Source organism: Megalopta genalis, chromosome 6 (genome assembly GCF_051020955.1).
Source record: "Megalopta genalis isolate 19385.01 chromosome 6, iyMegGena1_principal, whole genome shotgun sequence".
Lineage (NCBI taxonomy): Eukaryota > Metazoa > Arthropoda > Insecta > Hymenoptera > Halictidae > Megalopta > Megalopta genalis.
In genome coordinates, this window is record NC_135018.1 from 4,065,365 (window position 1) to 4,087,727 (window position 22,363).

At 35.5% G+C, this 22,363-nt stretch overlaps 1 protein-coding gene across 2 annotated transcripts in view; it reads left to right on the plus strand.

The window, feature by feature from the left end:
- Positions 1–22,363, plus strand: part of LOC117223728 (uncharacterized) — a 41,621-nt gene that overhangs the window by 17,027 nt on the left and 2,231 nt on the right. The window contains exons 3-11 of one of the 2 annotated variants that reach the window (XM_033476185.2): positions 3,787–3,999; positions 11,257–11,489; positions 12,396–12,607; positions 12,987–13,201; positions 14,197–14,400; positions 14,492–14,608; positions 16,391–16,675; positions 17,959–18,445; positions 21,018–21,312. In XM_033476185.2, the coding sequence (XP_033332076.1) occupies positions 3,787–3,999; positions 11,257–11,489; positions 12,396–12,607; positions 12,987–13,201; positions 14,197–14,400; positions 14,492–14,608; positions 16,391–16,675; positions 17,959–18,445; positions 21,018–21,273 (2,222 nt within the window). In that variant the 3' untranslated portion in view covers positions 21,274–21,312. Of the gene's footprint in view, positions 1–3,786; positions 4,000–11,256; positions 11,490–12,395; positions 12,608–12,986; positions 13,202–14,196; positions 14,401–14,491; positions 14,609–16,390; positions 16,676–17,958; positions 18,446–21,017; positions 21,313–22,363 lie in introns of those variants that run through there. The other variant, XM_033476184.2, reaches the window with a different exon arrangement.

Consider the following 22,363-nt stretch of genomic DNA (forward strand, 5'->3'; position numbering starts at 1 on the left):
TTTGTTTCATTATATGTTGGATCTTGTCGAAAAAGATAGGAACTTCAGCATAATTCCTGAAATGACCAATTAAAGCAAACAACTTAATTTTTCAGATTATAATCTAAATATAAATAAAAGATTTCTTTTGTACTTTGATTGGGTATTATTTTTCAGTTGAATGTAAATTTAGTGCACGACTTGACAATTTTTAGTTTAAAAAGAAAATGATAGAACACAAACGGAAACGCCACATACAGCAGTAATAATATCAATCAAATGTGATACCACATCATTAACACACAATATTAGAAGAATTTTTCTTTCCTATAATACATAGACGTTGGTCCAAATTAGACTAGATTCTTATTGTGTTTCTTTCTTGATGCAATATATTCGTTAAAAGTATTAAAAACAGTCTGAAATGACCTACTAAAATTCTGAAGAGGAACAAGTGTTACTAAAATTAGAATCGAGTATTAAATGCTTCGTTCGATCTAGCACCAGAAAATGATTTCGTTTCTCGAGAGATGAAATCTTTGCTGATGGCCCGCGCGAAGAGTAACTGTAAATAAAGACGTGGCCGCGTGTATGTGTATGGGCTTGTGGGAACGCGTGTGGTATATAGTAACTCCACGACTCGGTATGTAGGTTTAGGTCGAGAACGCATCGATTATCTATGTTCCTCCAACTACACCTGGATGGAATGCCGATCAACTTCTCTTGGATCTTGGATCTTGAGCAAACCCGCAATAGCCAACCGGTTCTCTATGATTCACGGCCCGTTTTCGACATCTGTAATACACATCATACTACTCATATTCAAAACACCATGGAACTATTTCCATAAAAACTCACCTATTCCTTTATCGAACCTAAATTAACACAATCGTAGAAAGAACATATAAATAAACTTTAGTATGAAATCAATAGACTAAAAAGAAACTCAAGATTATTAAAAAATAAATTGATGAATTTGCGTATCTTTTTACTGAAAATAACAGTTGATACTCCTGCGCATTCAAGCGTATAACTGTTTGAACTGTTCGCATACGATAGAGCAATATTCAGGGTGAACTGCTTTTTTGTATTAATTGCAACATGAAACATTACAATGAACAGGAGAAGAAATGTGTCAAACTGGAGTAAAGGATAAATCGAAACAAGTTCACTTTGTACTCGTACGTTTATCAGACCGTTCCATTCTTATCTTTGGTTAGCTGAGAAGATGTCGATATATTTTTCATAATATTTATATCTCGATTTAAATAATAATTGTTGTCTGACAAGAAATGTAAGAATTTTTGACTGAAAGTAAAGGATTAATATAATAAAATTATTAATATAATAAATATTATAATATATATATATATATATATTTGTAATATATAATAATAAATATATTAATATAATAATTATTAATATAATAAAATTACTAATATAGAAAGTAAAGGATTAATATAATCAAATCATTGAAAATCTAAATAAATGGTGAATAAAACACCACTGTTAGACAAATTATTTGTAAGATCCAAAGTGAAAGTTTTTGACGAAGAAATGAAAAAATTGTTGAGAAATTGTCCGCGATAATAAGAACAAATGAAAATTCTACCACTTTCCTTCGCTGTGCGCGTCAAATATACAAAAATTGCTTGTTATGAATGGCAAGGGCAGTAATTCCGGCAGACCGAACTCTCGCGATGATCGACAGAAGCTAATCAATGGAAAAGAGGACTACTAACATCTAGGCAGAGTGCCAGTTAGCGTCGATAAAATTCTCACGTTACGGTACAGCAAAACTACCGCAAGATCGACGCAACTTGTTTCACGAATGTGCAACAGCGGCAACGCGTACACAAAAGTTTGCGCATCTGCGTGCCGAACGGCTGTTCAACCGTGTGACGTGACTGTTCCGCGACCTTCTTTTTATTTAATGGGAACGGCAATGAGCCGCTAACATTTTCCCAGGTCCTTCGGCGAAACGCTCCCCAGTGACTACATCAAACGACTGTGAATAACTTCTTGCCAATCATAATTATTAGACTCTGCATCTTCTGATCAAGGAAAATGTGCGCCGACCTAATTAATGTCATTTTCATTTGATTTTTCTGGAAAGAGATCCTTTTTCCTGCACAAAAATTACCGGTACGGCAAATTATAAGATTCGTGTTTATCATAAGCAATCATTTAAACAGTAAAATAAACTTCCTCTCATTCTGGTATTTGCAGAATAGTCCACAAAAGTGGGTATTTACATAGACATCCGTAGTCCAATCATTATACTACACATGTTTATGTTAAATAGAAATTCTGTAGAATGTATTATAAATGTATATTTATGATTTTCATTCTTGCAAGTAGAAGATTATTTGTATTATAAAAGATTTCAGTGTATCTGCACTCACGTAAAATTTATAGAGAACTTGATTCTAACGTGAATTTTACACGTAAAATACATAAGTAGAGAAGAAAAAATAAAATGTATAAACTCTCTCTAATTAGAAGCAATTACAAGTTTTGTGAACTACTTAATTTCGTTAAACTGAAAACAATTTTATATTTTTTTACAGGGGATAATATTTTACACTCTGCTCTTAGAGATTATGAACATATAATTTGCATCTACAAAAAGAAATGATGGTTTAAAAGTAAAATTGATTTTGCGGCGGTACATCTTTCCACGATTTTGAAAAAAAAAATACTTTTGAAATCATTCGACAAAGAAGAGAAGCCCATGAAATTCTCAATAGAAAACGCTTTCTCATCGTTGTCTGTTGATTTGTATCGCAAACGCGGGTAATAAACGGGATACAAACAGGGGTTAATTGGCAGAGAATTAACCAGATAGCTAGTTTCGCGCGCGGTTAGAATGATAGAGTGATTTAAACAGCGTCGAAAATGTGATACCCCGTATATGTAGTTTGCAGAATGCGTACACCAGAAGCTAATGTGACCTAGGATTTGCACATCGCGAGCACGTGTCGGAAATACCGCAATTTGGGCGGGGCAGTTCCAAGTGTACAAAATAACTAGGAATGCAATGGAAACTAAGAAACTAATTCGTGCTTCCCATCGCTTATTCTGCTGTTCACTTTTTCGTCGTGTGAACGGAAGACAGCGGAAAAGAATGTCTCCGTTTGCTTTTGAATCGTAACGGAGTACAGTTATTTCAATTACATGATAACCGCAGAAATATTCGAATAAGAGAAAAAGAAACCCGAGTTCTTCGGATAATTAAAAAGATCGTAGGTAATGTCGTGTTAAAGTAAATGAATAACGCATGTACAGAAATAGAAATATGAATTTTTTGTAGATGTAGCAATATGCAGGTTTTATCATTGCAATTTTATCATTGCTAAACTGGAAATTTTACGCATTTTTAACAAAATTGGATAGGTGCAATTCGAGACACTAAGAGAACTAAAAGAATTTAACGATATCGATGTATTAAATTGATTTTATTAGAATTATCAAAGAAAGAGGGAAATCAATGGTTTTTATTTTCCATAAACATCCGAAATCCAGTCATCATTTTACGAAAAAGTCAATTTTATATTAGGATTGTTATAATTCGATTCTTTGAAATAAATAAATTAATTCCCTGGACATTTTTCATTTTTTTTTTCGAGATTAGATCGAGTTAATATTTACATACGATCAATGTAATCATTGTCTTTGCTTTTACTATTGATGAAAATGTTTTCCACGACTAATATATGAACATTTGTTGTAACAAATGTTTGGTCCGTTTGATGAAACATGTTTTATCGGTCGACATTTAATGTTACGACTTTTTTGTCATTACAGTTTTAAATGTTGCGGGAGGTAAAGCGCCGATGCAATCTAGCAGTTCAGAAGGTGGAATTCCGCAACGAGCAGTAGACGGTAGCAGTGGACAAATTTATACACCCCAAACTTGCACCTTAACGAGGCCGGAACTTAGGCCGTGGTGGTACGTGAATTTGCTCGAACCATACATGGTGCAGCTCGTCCGGCTAGATTTTGGAAAACCATGTTGCGGTGAGTAAAACCAAAAAATTTTTTAAGTTATCCTTTAGAATAGAAATAATAAAATCACCTGAATATTCACCATACGTTCTCCTATTCCATTAATTTTCTGTTTTTATCTAAACTGTTCTTTCATTTTCACTACAGATATTGCTTTCCGTGACATTTCAAAGTATAGGTTCTAAACGCAATGCACAATTTCAGATGTAATTAATAACAGTGTAGAAGGTTCAAAATTTCGAATTATCTTTCAATATGGTTCACGAATGTTATTAAACAACACAGGTGAGAGCTGAAAAGACTTATGAGAACCACTCGCGCTATAAAGAGACCACGATATGCTATGCGAAACGTTATTGGTACTAAATAAAATTTAATTGCTTTTTCGATTGGTTATATGGTACTAATAGCAAAGTAACGCTGCAGTAAACATGATTTTATAGTTCATTTATGTATTTTTCAAGGATATTTGTCAGAAATCTCAAACTTGGGAAATTGAAATGTATGATGGACGAGTAGTTATTTACAAATCCGGGGTAAAAATGAAAATACGTTGTTTATGGAAATTCAAAATTACCGTAATGTAAATATGTGCTTCGTATCCAGAATTTTTTTAATACCGTGATTGCGTGATCCATAAGAAATACTTCATGATTGATGCTAACCGGAAGAACACGTTAGAATTTGCAAGGTAGCACATAAATATTGCAATGCATTACTGAAACAATATCATTTACATAAAGGAAAGTATTTGCTGCATTTGCTTCGAACAAACATTTCATAAACGGGAAAAGAATATGAAGAACAGAAAATTTGTCCAATGATGCTGACATTTAAAAATGACGGGACTTAAAAACGACTTATTCATTTATGCAATATATATGATACCTCGGAATATTTGTTACAAATTTTTAATATCGATCTTATATAACGACCACGGACTTTTCTTTAACGACGAATTCATACTACTCCGCTATCAAAAGCAAATCTGAAAGCTACTTTCATGGAAGAACGCATTGGTATCAATGAAAAAGTGCCGTCCAATCTACCATCTAATTTAGCAAGTTTTATGCCAAGACTCTTAGAAGCGATTATAAAACCAAAAGGAAAGTATGTAAATATTCAAATAACAAATGACCAGTTTCTACTACATATTCAAGTAGCAAATGGCTAGTTTCCTTTTTAACTTTCATAGGCATACGTGAACTATTTTTTGTGCCAAATTCGATAGATGCTTATTACGAGAATGTTTCGCACATTTCATACTCTCTTTTTCTAGCTGTGTAAGGATTGCATGATCATTCGTCTTAAGATTTCACTAAGTACAAACAATTTCACTAAACTTTGGATAGAGATATTCAGGAAAAAATAACTACGAACGCTTTCTATATGCAGGGTGCGCCGGAATTCGTAATACAACCGAGCAGAGGGTGATCCTGTGTGATAAAATAAGAAACAAATTTAGTATAACATTTTTTTATCCGGGGCTCCGTTTTCGAGAAAATCGACTTTAACCCGAGAAAGATAATCTACGTCGCAGAGGCGCCTGCGAAGACTGTTAATTTTTGTTAATTTTTCATAGAGGTCTAGTGATGTAAGTTTAAAATTACTTAAAATATAAAAAAATATAATATAAATGCATTTTATTTTTACAATAATGCTAAACCTTTAAAATGACTAGATTAATTTAAATAAATATCCATTGTTGGTATAAAATTGTCGCCTTAGAAAAGCATGCGCCTCTGAAGCGTATGGTTATCTTTTACGTACGTTGTCATATGGTTATCTTTCTAGGGTTAAAGTTTGTTCATCTTTGTGAAGGATTTAGTTATCGTCTATTCTACCGCAGTTGCCTCCGTCTGAGATGGTGTTTGCAAACATTAATTGCTGCGAACTATTTACTGTCCGTTGTTCAGAGAAGTCCGCTGAGAAAAGTATATTCCCACCAACCCACCCATGTAGACGTCCTCGCAGCATACGGTTAACACGTTTTCCTTATTGGCAGAAATGATCCCTCCCCTTATTAGCCACCATACTGAATTTCCAGAAAACGAGAGACTCGAGTTCGGCCGAATAAAAACAAATAACGCTTCCTGACATCCTTTGACAATAAATATTAATCTTCCTTTTCTTCTAAGAAATTATTACAATTGAACAAGTTTTAACCATTGCAACTGTGAAGAATATGGTACCGCAATGTATTAACGATAATATTGCCTACTGAAATATACAAATAATGATCATGACAATCGCTTAGTTCGTTTAATTAACAAATAATTTTTGCCGGAGATAGCAAGCGGTTAATTTCAATAAAAAAATACCTGAAGTTGTCAACGGTGCTAAACCCTAGAAGATGTTAAAAAGCTGAAATTCGGTGTACTTTACGTCTTCCGGAAAACTGACAATTCGCAATAATACGACACTTTCTATGAGAAAAGTTGGCCGTCGCGATTAATGCCTGCGACCGAACCACTAAAAATTATGGCGTCTCTTCAGCAAGCCGTAAAATATGGCCGTAAATTCGTCCATCGCGAGCATTGTTCGGACGCGAGAAATATTTAGAAACTTTCCAGAACGAAAGTGAGAGTCTTTTCACTTTTGATCGCTGAATAATGGTGCATCGCTCTGCACTCCTGCATGTTATTATCGGCCGTTGTCATTTTCATTTTCTGCCTGGAGCTTCCACTTTACTGTTTCGTTCAGAATGAGTTCTTAAACGGCCAAGTAACGCTCCTCTATTAAACACATTACCTAATTTGACTGACTGAAGCAATTCTGTTTTAATAACTTCCTCGATCCATTCATAACGCTGAAATTTAATTTACCACGAAAAAATCGTAGATTTTATCGTAACGTGATCAACACATTCGATTATTAATTTTCATTCCTGTAAATCTAATTCAATCCTAACGAGTTATAATATTTCACAGTTTAAATAGTTATAATTGAGCAGACAATCTTCCTTCTCTTGAAGATTTTATAACTGCATAAAACTCGCGATTCGAAAATTGTAAACCAATTAGGTAAACCATTCGTTGGGTCCAATATTAAACTCTGCCAGCATTATACTATTAATGATCGATCTTTTCCTGAACTATAAATACACAACAGAAGTCAGAACACATTTAACAGTGGCTAGTTAGTCCTCAAAAAGTTATTCATTGCTGCAAACTCACTACCATAAATGATGCAAGAAGTCAATAGAAATTACGATAAAATTGTACGTAAAACACAGTACAATTCAAGAAACTGGCTGCAGATTTAATGCATTTATGACAAACATGAATAAATCAAATTCAAAATTATAACGCCATTGGAAAAACTTAAAAATGTAGGTATATTATTTCCGGCTCACTAAAAATTATAAAATGAAGAAATACTATTTCATTTAACGTCCCCTTCTTACAATCGACTTAGACAATTTTGATTTTACATAGAAATTCGTAGTTTAATTATAGTCTACAAATGTTTATGTAAAATAAAAATTTTCTGCATCAGTTGTAAAATTCGGAGTCTAAATAGAAATTTCTTTCTTTCATTAATAATTTCAAAAATTAGAAAATATATATATATAAAATCATTCTTTGTGCCGTGTTAAAAATTTCATGAATTTTTTTGATACTTTCCAAGAAAAGACTGTAGCAAATTTATTGAAGGTTTGCGAACAATATTAGTATATATATACTAATATATATAATAACAATATTAGTATATATATACTAATAATTGTTCGCAAACCTTCAATAAATTTGCTATAGTCTTTTCTTGGAAAGTATCAAAAATATTCATGAAATTTTTAACACGGTACAAAGAATGACTTTAAAATGTCTCCGGAGCATTTCACGTGAATACTTATCCAAGCATTTACGATCTCGGTGAGACGTGCCGTGCCGGTTGTTTCACAAGTTCCGTGATTTTGTCGCGGAATAGATTTCCACTGACAAATGGCTGATCAAACAGGGGTAAAACTTTCACCGTTAAACGAAACGTCCGATAATAATGACAGACGTTCACGTTTACACGGAAATCAAGAGTGAGAGTGCTCTGTTGTTCACGGAAAGGAAACCCATTTTCTATCCTTTCACGAAACATCGCAGAAACTCCGGCACTAACAAATATTCTTAAAACATTTGGGAATATATTTCGCAGGCCAATTTTAAATTTTAATCTCTCATTTCTCTGTTCGTTTACAATCATATTCAACATCATTTTTAAATTAAAGTTGTCACATTTATCGATATTTCAGAATTTTACTAGATTTTAATTTTTCCTGACTTTGAATTCTCTCGAATTTTTGTTTTATCAATTAATACATATTTCGAGCGAAGTTGAATAGTTACGAAGTTAATAAATGCTATGGCGTTTGTGAGACTGAAATTACAGAATTTCGGCTTATAATTGCAGAATAAACTGATTTTCAAGCATTTAAACTCATCCAGAAATGTTCCGCTCAACGAACGAGAAGATTCGATGCAATTATCACGGTTCAACGTTACTTTCATTAAGTTTTCCTAATGCGTCTGAACGTAGAATGTACTCCTTATTCATTTCAGGACAAAAACGATTCTACTCTGAATAATACAGCTTTCTTCTGTAAGGATTCAGGTAGCATCCACAAAGAGGATCGCCACGATCGCGATCGCGATCGCGTTTTGCGAACTGACTCACGCATAATGATAGCTGTCGTGATCAGATTGGTTAAACATTTGGAAGCGTTTCTGCCTCGGCAGGGAAGAACAAGGTGCAACTTTCACGATGCATCTTAGTGGTGCGAGCGCATTGCACGAGCACTTTTAATTGCAAAGGAGTTCGGTTATCGTATTGCTACCGTCTTTCTAGCAGGATAACAGAAAAAAAACTCGATGATGCTAGCGTGCTCATGACTCGTGGATCATCTACACTTCAGCAGTGAACGGATTCTTAATAACAGTAACAATAGCATTGTTAGATGTGCTAAGTGTACTTTCAGTATAACATGAAACTCAATGCATGTCACTACATATATTCAACTTTCCTTTCATCGAGAATTGGTTCCATTATTATTGAAAAATTCATCTTTATCAGTCAGTTTAAAAAGAAACTTTTATTAACCAGTTTATAGGTTTCTTCTGGTTACTCATTGTTATGCGGATTTGTAGCAGATCATGATCGAATTTTTAAGATTAGATTTAGTTATTTATAGTTTTATAATCTAAGAATAAGAGAGTTTTAGTTTTATTTTTACTTTTACTTTTACTTTTATACTGAGTCAACTTTTATTGGAGGATATCGAGATCCCCATCAATACTCGGAAAACTTTTAAAACGCAAAAACTTTTTTAGGACTGAACTAAACGACTTGAATTTGAATTTTTTTTCGATAAAGGGATCAATTTGCTAGACCATAACTAGAATGACAAAAGAAGATAAAAGCCTCATTTTTTAATTTATTTATCTGAGCCTATAACGAAACTTTAAAAAATGCGTTTTGTAGATCTCGGTAACTTACATACATATGTGCGCGTTGAAAATGCCATCGAAATTGGTTGACCTTGGTATGAGCTGTAAACAATTGAAGATCGCAAAAATCGCAGTTTTGTCCCGATTTTCGACATTTCCTACCAATAAGTGTGAGAAATCTGCAGTTTTTAAAATCTTTTAACTCTTGTAACTTAATTTTGCGTTAACCGAGATCTACGAAACGCATTTTCTAAATTTGCGTTCTAGGCTCAGATAAAAAAAGTTAAAAAACGAGTTAAAAAAAGTTTTTTTATTTTATTTTTTTCGTTCCAAATAATAGCAAAATTGAAACAAAATAGTTTAGTCATTGTCTAGTATATCAGTCTCCCTTTTATCTAAAAAGATTCAAATCGTTTCGTCCAGTTTTAAAAAAGTTATTGCGTTTTCGTGAGTATACACATACTTTATCGTTATACTTTAGATATTATCTTACCTGTGTATTATCAAACTAACAGTAAGCATTATAGTCTGTAGGGAATATTGAATTACTTGAATTCAATTTAACATTCACACATAGTTATGAACTCTTTACTGTCACTTAAGTTGTACGCATCCAATTGATTCGTCTCGTATAGTAAATAATACATAATAATAATGGAAATACCGAACAATTTCGCTGAATAGAAAATTGTGACCATCGCGTAGGCGATTACAAGGAACGAAAGGTGGAAAGCATGTAATTGGAGTTGATGGTCGTGGACGAAACGACGGCTGTCCATCTGGTCACGCCTTAAGTGTTTTCCAGGTCGAAAGATGTAGTATACTCGCCGAGCTCCGGATTATTTTAGACGAGTTTATATGTATATTCGCGTTCGAATGCCAGGTTTCTCGATCACCGTTTACACCGAACACGGCAATCGTATTTGTTCGTGACAAACGCGTTTTATTCATTTATTGTCGCAAGCCGTATATAACTCGTGCAGCGCGCGCTTTCCAAATCTTTCTTAAATTTTTATTTGATTTTACCTCCATTCACATTATTTAATGGCAATATACAAAACAAGAAATCACTGTCTCTACTGCACACTCTCACTATACTGAGATATGAAAGCCGTTTTCATTTGCATAAATAGTATCGTTCAGTTTATTGTATCCCGTGAATCCAAATATTCTACGAGATTGTCTTAAATCGTGGTGTGCAATCAAATTATCGAGTCGTTGAAAGTTATTAGTAGCAGAATGTCGTGTATACGATCAGATAGCGATTCGTGACTGTAAAAAGCATGCGTAAAGTGTATTCATAAATTTTGAGACGTGGCGGAACGGAATTGCTAGATCATTAACAATTGAAACAAGTTCCTGAATTTCTAGGAAGTGCTCCACAGAGAGCCATTTCAGTCTTAATTAATGTTACTGTTCCTTATTTAGGAATCCTACGTCTGCTCTTTTAGTATAACAGTCATGTGCTGAACATTCTCAGGTACATACAAAGACACTCTTCTTTAATGCAATGATTGCCATCACCCTGAAAACTTTTATAAAACTGAAACAAAAGATCCTGCATACCATAATGAAATTCGGTTTACACAACTATGCCACGATAAAAATTCATTTTTAGATCTGAACAAAGATTTGTAGGTCTCACTTATAGGTAACACAGAGGTCATCGTGTTGATAAACCTATTTTTATTATTATTATTATTATTATTATTATTATTATTATTATTATTATTATTATTATTATTATTATTATTATTATTATTATTATTATTGAGGGAACATGTTTCTATTTTAATAAGTTTTCTATTTTATGCACTTTTCTCTGTTGCAGGCGATGGGGTACCCGGAACAATTGTCGTTCGTGTCGGTAATAACCGTCCAGACTTGGGAACCAATCCAATTTGCAATCGCTTCACCGGGTCCCAAGGAGAAGGACAACCATTATTTCTGCCTTGTAATCCACCGATGCCCGGAGCTTTCGTGTCCGTACACCTGGAGGCAAACACGCCGACACCTACACCGGTGCAGCTTTCTCTCTGCGAGGTTTTCGTTTATACCGATCAGGTAAAGTCCTAAAATGTAAAGCAGCCATCTTAACACTGTGCCGTCCAGTGGGACCGCGCTGGTGCCATGCAAAAACTATCTGTTGTATGCCGGTGGTACCACTTTGGTGCCATTTTAAAAAACTGAAATAACATTTGAACTATATTTCTTAGGTGTTAAAAGGCAGCAAACTAACTATAGCATTGCGCTTATTTAACTAAGAATTAAGTACGAAAATTCTTGGATGACTTATCTTAATTTTAGGAATTTATATTGCCGCCATCTTCGAATTTTTTTTTTAAATCTAAAATTTCCAAGCTATTATGCCGGCGTCAAACGAAAGAATCATATCTAAGATCTGCGGACGGCATAGTGTTAATCATTCCGATTCTTCCGGAATTGTTGTTCTTACTAGTTAGCACCTCAAAAAGACATTCAAAACAATCCCTTTCTAATGATCTGACGAAAAGTAATCATTTCGATCCTTTCCAAATTGTTGTTTCTACCACGAAGACATTCAGGATTATTTTCTAGTAATTAACCCTTTGCACTCGAAGTTTTTTTTGAGTCATATTACCAGCAACTCGAAGCCATTTTAGTGAAAAGATCATATTCACATGTAAGTTCATGATATAAGCATTAAAAGAAAAGTCATCGTTGTATGTTATTATTTTTTTAATTGTTTATGGATACAAACGTCATTTGTCACCAACAGCGAAACATCCTATAACTAATTTTTACGATTTGTTTTTGTTCTTATGTTAAAAACTGAAAATTATTTGCATTGTCTCCGTAGCGGAGCCCTCGAGTTTGAAGACAAATTTTAAATGGCTCCGCTCCGGAGCCCTCGAGTGCAAAGGGTTAAATAATGAAGGTCTTTTCTTTTCGCATGCTATAAAAACTAGTATCGTCACTCTTTGGTTGCAGGCTCTCCCGATAGAGAGGTGTCCACAATTTAGGGACCAGCCACCGGGCTCAACGGCAACATACAACGGAAAATGTTACATTTTCTATAATCGTCAGCCAATGGTGTTTAGAGAAGCATTGGCGTTTTGTCGTGCACGGGGCGGTACCTTGGTGGACGAAAGTAATCCTGCGCTGCAGGGATTCATCTCCTGGGAACTGTGGAGACGCCATAGGTAACACATTTATTATCGACGTGTTACCAGCGTAAATCGATACAAGTTTGTTTTTGTGCAACATGATTTAATGTAACAAATTGATTGGAATCTGCAAATCTCAAGCAACTCAATTTCACTTTTCAAAATTTCTGAACTCGATCAACTTTTGTAGCCCGAATATCTTCCAACGCGGAGGTTTCAATTCTGTTATCGAGTCTACTTCGTCTACATAGATATGTTTACGTCAGTGGTTTTCGCAGTTTTATATTTGCCATTCGAATACGCATAACATTCTCAAATGATATGTTTACATTGTGCACCGGAAGAACTAAACGCTACATTATTTCTCTTCGCTGTCGCACAAGTCTTTGCTTACAAGCACGTTTCGTTTTCGAAGGAGCGACACATCGAGTCAGTACTGGATGGGCGCGGTAAGGGATCAGAAAGATCGATCGGTTTGGAGATGGACGGAAAGCGGAGATGAGGTTTCAGTTTCATTCTGGAGCTTACCTCAAGGCACGGAAGAGGATTGCGCTCGATACGACGGCAGCAGAGGCTGGCTATGGTCTGATACACCTTGTACGGCTCGATTAAATTTCATCTGTCAGCATCGTGAGTATCGACTTTCGAATCACACTTTTCTAATACATCTTTCTCTTCCGTTGCTACTGGATCGTATGGGAACACTGTTACACTTAATCCATTTACAATAAAATTTCTCATTCCATGCACACGTCAGATTTAAATGCGCTCATTCCACCGTTTACTTATCTATTGGTATGGTAAAACTGTTAGTAGAGATTTCTACATAGCTTGTTTTTATTGCTTACCATTAGCTTCAATATATTTTATTAATAATCAATAAATTGCATTTTTGTCATTTTCATAATACATTTTGCAAAAATCAAAAATATGCAATTCTTCCCTCCGTTCCTCCCTCCAATCTTTTATTTATACATATAATGCCGGTCACAAAATGACCGATTTCAGATTTTACATTTTAAAAGTGTTGAAACGGTGAAGATTCTTTCATAGAAAACGCTTAAATAAATTTCGTAACTCGAGCATACATTATAATAAAAATCAGGAATGATCCAAATACATTCAGCCTTGTCATTCTTATAAAGCAACACGAGTTTTTCCAATTTTCATGCTCAGTATGCTTAGTGTTAACCCAATGTGCACAATGATACTTTTCATAGACACATCGAATAGTACTTATTCGCCCTTAATAATTGCTCAAATAGTATGAGACAATTTTTGTTTCTTGTACGCCTTCGCTTGTTTTCATTCCAAAATTTTGATCACAGAAAAATCAGTGTTTCGATTTAGAAGAAAGAAATAATATTCATATTTAGTAGGTTGCATATGAAATCTTCATCTGAAATCTGATTCGTTGTTGTAGTTCAAAGGGCTGACGAAACATTATTGTTTTTTAGCAGTAATCGAAACCTATGAAACAAAACTTGGTTGTTAAAATTGACTTGAATTCTTAAGCATGTATTGAACTTGGTCCCACCCTTATTAGAAAATGAGTAGTAGCCAATGCCGTTACCCCTTAGACCCTAAATTTTAGGGAACCGGTACAATAGTACGATGACTTACAGAACCACGTGCGTGCGGTCGCCCAGAACAACCGCCGAATTCGACAATGAGCGTGATCACAGCGACGGATCGAAATTCAGCGAGCGTTTACGAAGTTGGAGCAACGGTAGAGTACACCTGTAACGCGGGCAGCCTTCTTATAGGACCGTCGACCCGTACCTGCCTGGACACCGGCTTCTACAACGAGTTCCCGCCGGTGTGCAAAAGTAAGAAACCCGCAATGTCAGGCAGAAGTCCCGTGACTTCGTGAACCATATACAGTTCGCTTGATCTCAAGTTCGAACTTGCTCGTTTCAGGCATCGAATGTGGCTATCCGGCGAGCATAAAACACGGTGGCTACACACTTATCAACAATACCGTTACTTATCTAAGCCAGGTGCTTTATTCCTGCGAGGAAGGATACGAGATGACTGGTAAGAATCGGTTCTGGTTCATCGATATCCGACATCTGTGACTCGATCTTGAATTAAATATCTTTTCTTCGGGGAAAACGAGGAAAATAAATTCATATTTCTGCCGTTTCATGTTCTTATTCCGCTGTATTATTTCTCGACCGGGCAAATTTTTCGATGGCTAGCACACTGCCGAACGAGCCAGTGCTCATGAAAGTATAGTAAAGTTGATGCCATTTAATCAATGAGACAGAAACTGTCGAGTCACGATTTGTAATAGCGATCATGCTTAATCTTTCTTGCCGTCCTCGATGTATTGCCGCAAATATCAGTATCTAAATCTGGACAGAGAATTATTGCATGACTGCGTTAGTGACCTGATAGACAGATTGTATTTTTCTTTAGCTGTTTTGATACTCATTGTTATATGTGCCCATAATTATGAAAGTGGTCTAAGTCATATATTTCTTGTTTCGAGATATTTAATGAATCGCATTTGAATAAATTAAAAAATATTTTTACATTATGCGACATTTTAATTTATAATTTTATTAGTCTTGATTAATGGAAATTTATTATAGATATGAAATTTTGTGTGAATTTCATAGGAAAATGTTGTTTTTAAAGCTTGAATTGACTTAAACCATTTTCAAAATTAACTGAATGTCCTATAATTGACTTAAAGTAATAAAAAATTGTGATTTTTATTTGAGCCGTTTATTTTGAAAGTGGTGTAAGTCCAATGTCGTCGAAAAAAATTGTAAGTGGCGTTGCGTGGGGTATTTAGACAATACAAGCTCAGATTCGGCATTTTGAATTTCTTTAAAAAAAAGAACTTATACCACTTTTAAAATAAACGGTCCATTTGAAACAACAACTTTAACGAAATAATTCATAAACATTTATTAATCATTTTTAAAAAGTAATCCATTTTTATCATAATTTCGAGTTTTTAAGATTTTTAAAATGTTCCTGAAAAACTGGAGGGATGTATGATAGTAAACACATAAGATCTTTATGTTTTTCTTCCGTTACTGGTCTAGTGGTGTTGTATAATGGAAGTAATTGAATATTTTCGTATATTTTTGGTCTTCCTCTTTTAGGTGAAAGATCCAAACCTTGGAATTCAGAATCATCTAAAGAAGTCTTACAAAACATTTTATAAGGTTTATTTTTCAAGAATCTCATGCATTGAATTTTTAGCCAAGGGACAGATTCGCCCGCGGTAGAGGGCCACGCGGTATTTTCAAGTTATCTTTATATAATTTCTTTAAATTGTTAACTTAGACCACTTTCATAATTAACACTAAATGAATTCCGTATAACGTTGTAATTACAACTACTATCTAAAGGTTCATTTTTGACGATATCGTAAAAATTACATTGAATAAATTTAGTTTAAAATCATGTCGTGTGAAATAAGTGATAAATTCATTTTTTTTAAATTTTGACTTAGACCACTTTCATAATTATGGGCACATATAATGTTTTGGTTTTGCGAGAGTAGTTAGAAATGTTTATGCTCCTTTCACAAGTTTTCTTTACTGTTTATTATGGGGTCAAACATTTTTTCCATCGTTTAAATTGCTGACCATATTCAGATCGTAACAGTGGCCTATATCTTACATGCTTTCAATTTTTAAAGGAACCAATTTGAAATAGTAGGTAAGGAGATCTACAATTTTTTATAAGAATTGCAGCGTAGTATTTCTACTATCCACACATGTAGATTGAATTGATGCTTCCAGATTATTATCAAAATTCACATTTCATACAAGAAGTGATCAATATTTTCTATTGAAGGCCGAGCAAGACTGACTTGCGACATCGATGAACGTTGGAACGGACCACCGCCTCGTTGCGAGCCGATTCTCTGCGATCCTCCAACACCTGTTCCCCACAGTTACATTCAAATAGATGAAATAGACGAGACTGAGACGATATCAGGAAAGGCGGGTTTGAATCGAAGTTTACTCGTAGGCAGCATCGTCACATACACTTGTGAAAAAGGTTACAGGCTCACTGGATTTAGGCAGATACTGTGTCTGCCTACTGGATTATACGATCATGTCGCACCAACGTGTACAGGTACACCAATTACTTCTATGTAAAGTCTCAGCTCTTACATCACTTTACACGCTACCTCCATTGCGCAGAGTATCTTTCGGAATTACATTAATTCATTCTTTTCTTTTCGATTTATCTTGACACTTCGCATTAAATCAATCTTATGCAGCCGAGTGACTCTGAAAATTGTTATATCGGGTTCCAAAACAATGTTTACATTATCAAAAGTGTTTCGGTCGCAACACTCAATTTCATATGCATAAAATGCAGTAATAAAGTGGAAATACTGTCTTGTCAGAAGAACTATTTTAGATTTAGAGTTAAAGAGATTAACCTTTTAGGTACGGCTGAATTCTGCGCGAGGCTATTTCTCTGGACGGCAGAGTCTGATGTGTACTGTACAGAGTCTGATACTTGTATATACAGGGTGTCCCAAAAATGTCTCGCAATCCGAAAGTGGCGGGTTCCTCAGGCCATTTGAAGCAACTTTTTCCTTTACAAAAGTTTTCTCCGAGCCACCGTTAACGAGTTATTAACGAAAAACAGTGACCAATGAGAGGCGAGATCAGCTGCCGCGAGGTGACCGAGCCAACGGCGCCAGCGGTCGAGCGGTCGAATCCCAGCTTAGCTGGCGTGAGTCGGCCGAGCCAACGGCGCCAGCGGTCGAGGCGGTCGAATCCCAGCTTAGCTGGCGTGAGTCGGCCGAGCCAACGGCGCCAGCGGTCGAGGCGGTCGAATCCCAGCTTAGCTGGCGTGAGTCGGCCGAGCCAACGGCACCAGCGGTCGAGCGGTCGAATCCCAGCTCAGCTGGCGCGAGGCAACCGAGCCAATTATTGGTCACTGTTTTTCGTTAATAACTCGTTAACGGTGTCTCGGAGGAAATTTTTGTAAAGGAAGAAGTTGCTTCAAATGATCCGAGGATCCCGCCATTTCCGGATTGCGAGACATTTTTGTGACACCCTGTAGACTGTTGTAAATCGATGTGAAGACAAAAGAAGTGTGAAACAATGCATATGAAGACGATTATTTGCTATTAGAGCAAGCCACTATAGTGGTGCGTCGTCCAGAGAGATGACATCCGCGAAAGCCACTAACTATAGTGGCGTGTCGTTCTAAAAGATGATATCCGCGGAAGCCACTATAGTGGCGCGTCGTGCCTAAAAGGTTAATATCTCTTTTCTTCCAAAATTCTCAAAAACTAGGGGTGATAAGGGAAAACTTTGAAACTATATAAAAATTACTGTCATTGCAAAAAATTAAGATCTAGCTGCAAACTGTTCAGCTACCTGATCCAAATGTTACAGAGGAACCGCGAACAACGGTAACAGTTCCTCCAAGGATAACAGTGCGACCAACAACAGCAAGGACACGACACACATTCCTGCCGCCAAAGGTGCGTTCTACCACTACCAAGAGCACAACCACTGTCGCTCCACCTCGAAAGATAGCCAGTACAGGCGAATTGCCAGCGACGGTCAGAGAGACGGTCCCGAGAAAACCGAGTGTAGGTCTGCAGAGGCCAACAGCCCCGCCTCCAGCTATCCTGAACGGCGACAGCAGTGATCATCCGCAGGACAATGAGATTTCCGGCAGCGGTGTAGATAATGCACAAATCGGTATCGGATCCGGCGTGCCGGAGCCATCCGGGCCGTACAGAATAAACAACACGGATCAACCAAACAACACCCATCAGGCGAAGCTAAACCTGGGTGCTGTGATTGCTCTAGGTGTTTTCGGTGGCTTCGTGTTCCTCGCCGCAGTGATTACCACAGTTGTGATACTCATACGCAGGTAAATCTGTGTGCAGATCATTCAAACGAACCCAAGGTTTTCGTTCTTTGCCTATTTCTTGCAAGGGAAGTACACGATTTCGATAAGTTACAAGCGGACCGATGTGTATGAACGAAGTTTCAAGCATTTGTTACTGATATTTTATCACTGCTACGTATTTATACATTTTTTTCCTTTTTATAGTTGGTCCCTATTTTGTTCATTAGTTTGATTATTTTAGTTTTTTTTTATAATGGTTAATGTAGTATTCCAATAGTAAAGACTATTATTTCATTTACTTATTGTTTGCAATAGTATTTGCTACATGCAAATAATTGTATTCTAAGTTACATAATTATTCCAAGACGCGCCAACTTTTCTGCTGAATAGTGAAAGAAGGATAGAATCTGTCCATCAACATTTGATGAATGTTCAAGATGTCAGCAATTATTTATTGAAGCTTCGTTTATTGCTCTCGTTAGTGTACCTCCCTTGTTCGATTCTGTGATCATATTGCTGAGGTTGATCCAAAAGTAACGCCTGTTATTGCACATTGCCAAAGAAATATTCTGCATGATAATATTTTAGGTTAGATCCTGCTCAAGATCATTAGAGATCAGAATTTTTAAGATAGCTTTACTTGAACCTGCGTTTTAGAAATAATAATTACAGATTGAACGAAAAGTAGAAACAAAATTATTGTAATGTTGTAGGTATTTTAAATATTAAATTGTAGTATAATTCGTGAAATGTAATATGTGATTACGTCTTTTTACATAATTTTCTGTAACATTTCGATTGTTGTTGCACATTCCAGAAGTGCGTCAAAAAAGAATGATTCTAAATTAAAATTTTCAACATTTATTAAACTTATTATTTGATTATTTTGTTTTATAAATGCTGTATAAAATACTCAAAGTCAACTTTCATGTACAATTGTTATAGTTATTTATAGAAAATGATATTCTAATCGTTTAGAGCAGACTGGTTTTCTATATTTATCACCATCGTCTATCACTAAACATAATGTACTATTTCGAACGTAATGTAGGTGGAGGTTGCATTATATCCATCTAAAATTTTAGAGCATTGCAAAATATTTCGCATATTATCAGTTTTCGGTTTACCATTTTGTATTCTCTTTAAAGACTACAGTATCATGAATCATCCTAACAGGCATTATTTCTTGGACAAATTATACATAACTAGCTTTTATCTAAATATTCAGAATATACTTTATTTTCGATTCTACGTGTGTATACTGTATCGCTTGCTCTACATTTGTTTAAACTGTTTTCTACACCTTTGTCTGCCTTCTTACTATTTTCATGTCACCTGCTCATGAAATATTGTAATTGATACATCTTGAGTGTTGTAAGTAATGTAACAAAGTTAGCGGGATTAATTCTTCCAGAGATGAAACGTGTACAAAATTGATAATTTCGTCATAGGATTCTATTCCTCGACGCCTAACTAATAATTAGTATCACAAGATTAATTTCGGTGTGCACAGTAAAACTTTGTCTTACTTTAAGGGGTAGGATGTCTGAAATGAATTTCAAATGTTAAATAAGAAACAAATAATAATTTGTTCAATGACGATTGCTATTCCTTAATGTACATTTATATGTGCTAAGAAAGTAATTAGAAAAGTAATAGCCACAAAATTATGATACGTATAGGTATCGCTTAACTCTTTCATTGCTGCTTCCATGGAATTACAAATTAGATCGCTCCTCTGTGAATATTCCAGTTTACATAAATGTAGGATATAACATATCTTAAGTAAGTACGAATTTTACATAACCAAGACCAAATAAATTTGAATTTTTTACAAGAATATCAAGAATTTACCATTTTAGTAATGTTCTTGTGCAATAATATTTTCCATTTTCAATAAAGCTTTAAAGTACTATTTTAACAATTATAATTTCGAAATTTGTAGAGTATTTTTTGACAGCAATGGAACTATGATTTTAAATAATTGATATAGATAAACATAATCGAATAATTATTAGGATAAAAATTTAACAGTCATACGCTCTTCAAAAGATCGTAGGATGCTTCATCCATTTTTGCACTTTAGAACAGCAAACTGTGATTCTTTTGAACTTTTCAATTCAACCATTTATCGTACAAAGTGTCTCCCCTCTCCCAGTTAAGAAATGTAACTGTTCTTACATACAATGTACACTATTGACGAATATAACGTAAATCAGTAAAACAAATCACTATATTGTAAGAGTCTACTTCAACGTAAGACTAGAGAGAGAATTAAAATTCACCTTATAACACCAACAAGAAGAACTCACAATTAGACATGTTGCACCACGTAAAAAAGAAAAGAAAATGGCTGAATTTTCATCCTGAGGAACATATGAGGTACATATACATTGGAATTGAGATACCTTGCAGAGTCGAGATCAAGTTGTTGATTTAGTCAAGCAATGAAGGGGTTAAGCATGAGAATGAGTAAGTGAAGAAGGAGAGCGAAGGAGTCAAAAGAAAAGAAAATGGAAGGAAAGAAGGGAAGGGAAGTTGAATGATGAAGGATAACTATTAACACTGAGCCCGTTTGCGTTGCGATGGCTAGCGGCAGTGGCAGCGTCAGAGGAAGGCGCCGCAGGGGGCTTGGTGGGGTTGGTGCGTTGAGGGGTGGCGGTAGTGGTGGCCTTGGAAGAGGTGAAACTGGAATGCCCTCGCGTTGGTATACGCTACTGGCGCTGCCCTTCCCCGACCAGCACCTGGGGCGCCGCGATTTGACAGCCCGCCGCGGCACCGATAATCCTTATTCCTTCGGTCTCTCGGCGGCCCATCGCGCTGGATACTTCTCCAATCCATCCCTCTAGTTCTTAATTACCTTAGCCCTCTCTCTCTATATATATATATATACATATACAGCCAACCACCATCGCCCTCCACCCTCCACGCAACCACCGCCCACCACTACATCAACAATCACCACGTACCACTACAACCGCCCATGCGCCACCCACTAGTCAAGGTAAACGAGCAAGGTTTAATAATGAGCACTGATAGCGATAGCTCGTTCACCACCTCACTCGATAGAGGCTTCTTGAACGCACCGGAATCATGCACTTCACCTCGAAGTTCCCACCAAAGCTTCTACGGTAAACGAGAGAGTTCCCTGGTAAACACTGATGATTTTAAACTTTCAATGACAGCAATGCTGAGAATTGTCGAGTCTTACACTAATTGTCACTAGCGGTTTATTGTTTTGTAATACTTGTTACAGTCAGGAAAGTGTTTGATCCTTTTCATCTATGATTGGAATCTTGTTGCCCTGGTCGTTTGCGTTAGAGTCTAGGCCAACCACCAAACATTTAATATGATTCTAGACATTCCTTGTGAACTTTGAAGATATTATTTGAATTTCCTGAACATGGAAGTTCATAGTAATAAAACAAATTTTATTAACAATAGGAATCATTTGCCACAAAAGAATTTTAAGTAGATATACTCAAGTAAAATATCCAAGAAAATGGAGATTCTACTTATAAATGAAAACTCACTTCCTGTTACTATTACTACAAATTAATACATCCTGTATGTAGTAGACATAAATGAAGAGTAGAATTGGTTGTACATATTTGAATAATTACACTCACAGTACCTACATAACTATCCCTATCTTCCATACTAATAGAAACATTTTTTTTCACAATCTACCAATGAAGAACGCTACAATATTAATAGGTGTCTACACAACTATTCCAGATCAATACTTAAAATTTCCTTTCAAATTATAAAGATAATGATTATGTAGAATAATGGCTGTATCTTAAGTAATTTTAGTAAATATAGATTTACTTATACAAGTTTGATCGTAGAAAAGATAGATTTACCATATTTCTCTTCATATTCTTTCTGCTCCTCAAATTTTCAGCTTGGTGGTGGACTGTAACATACATATGTAAC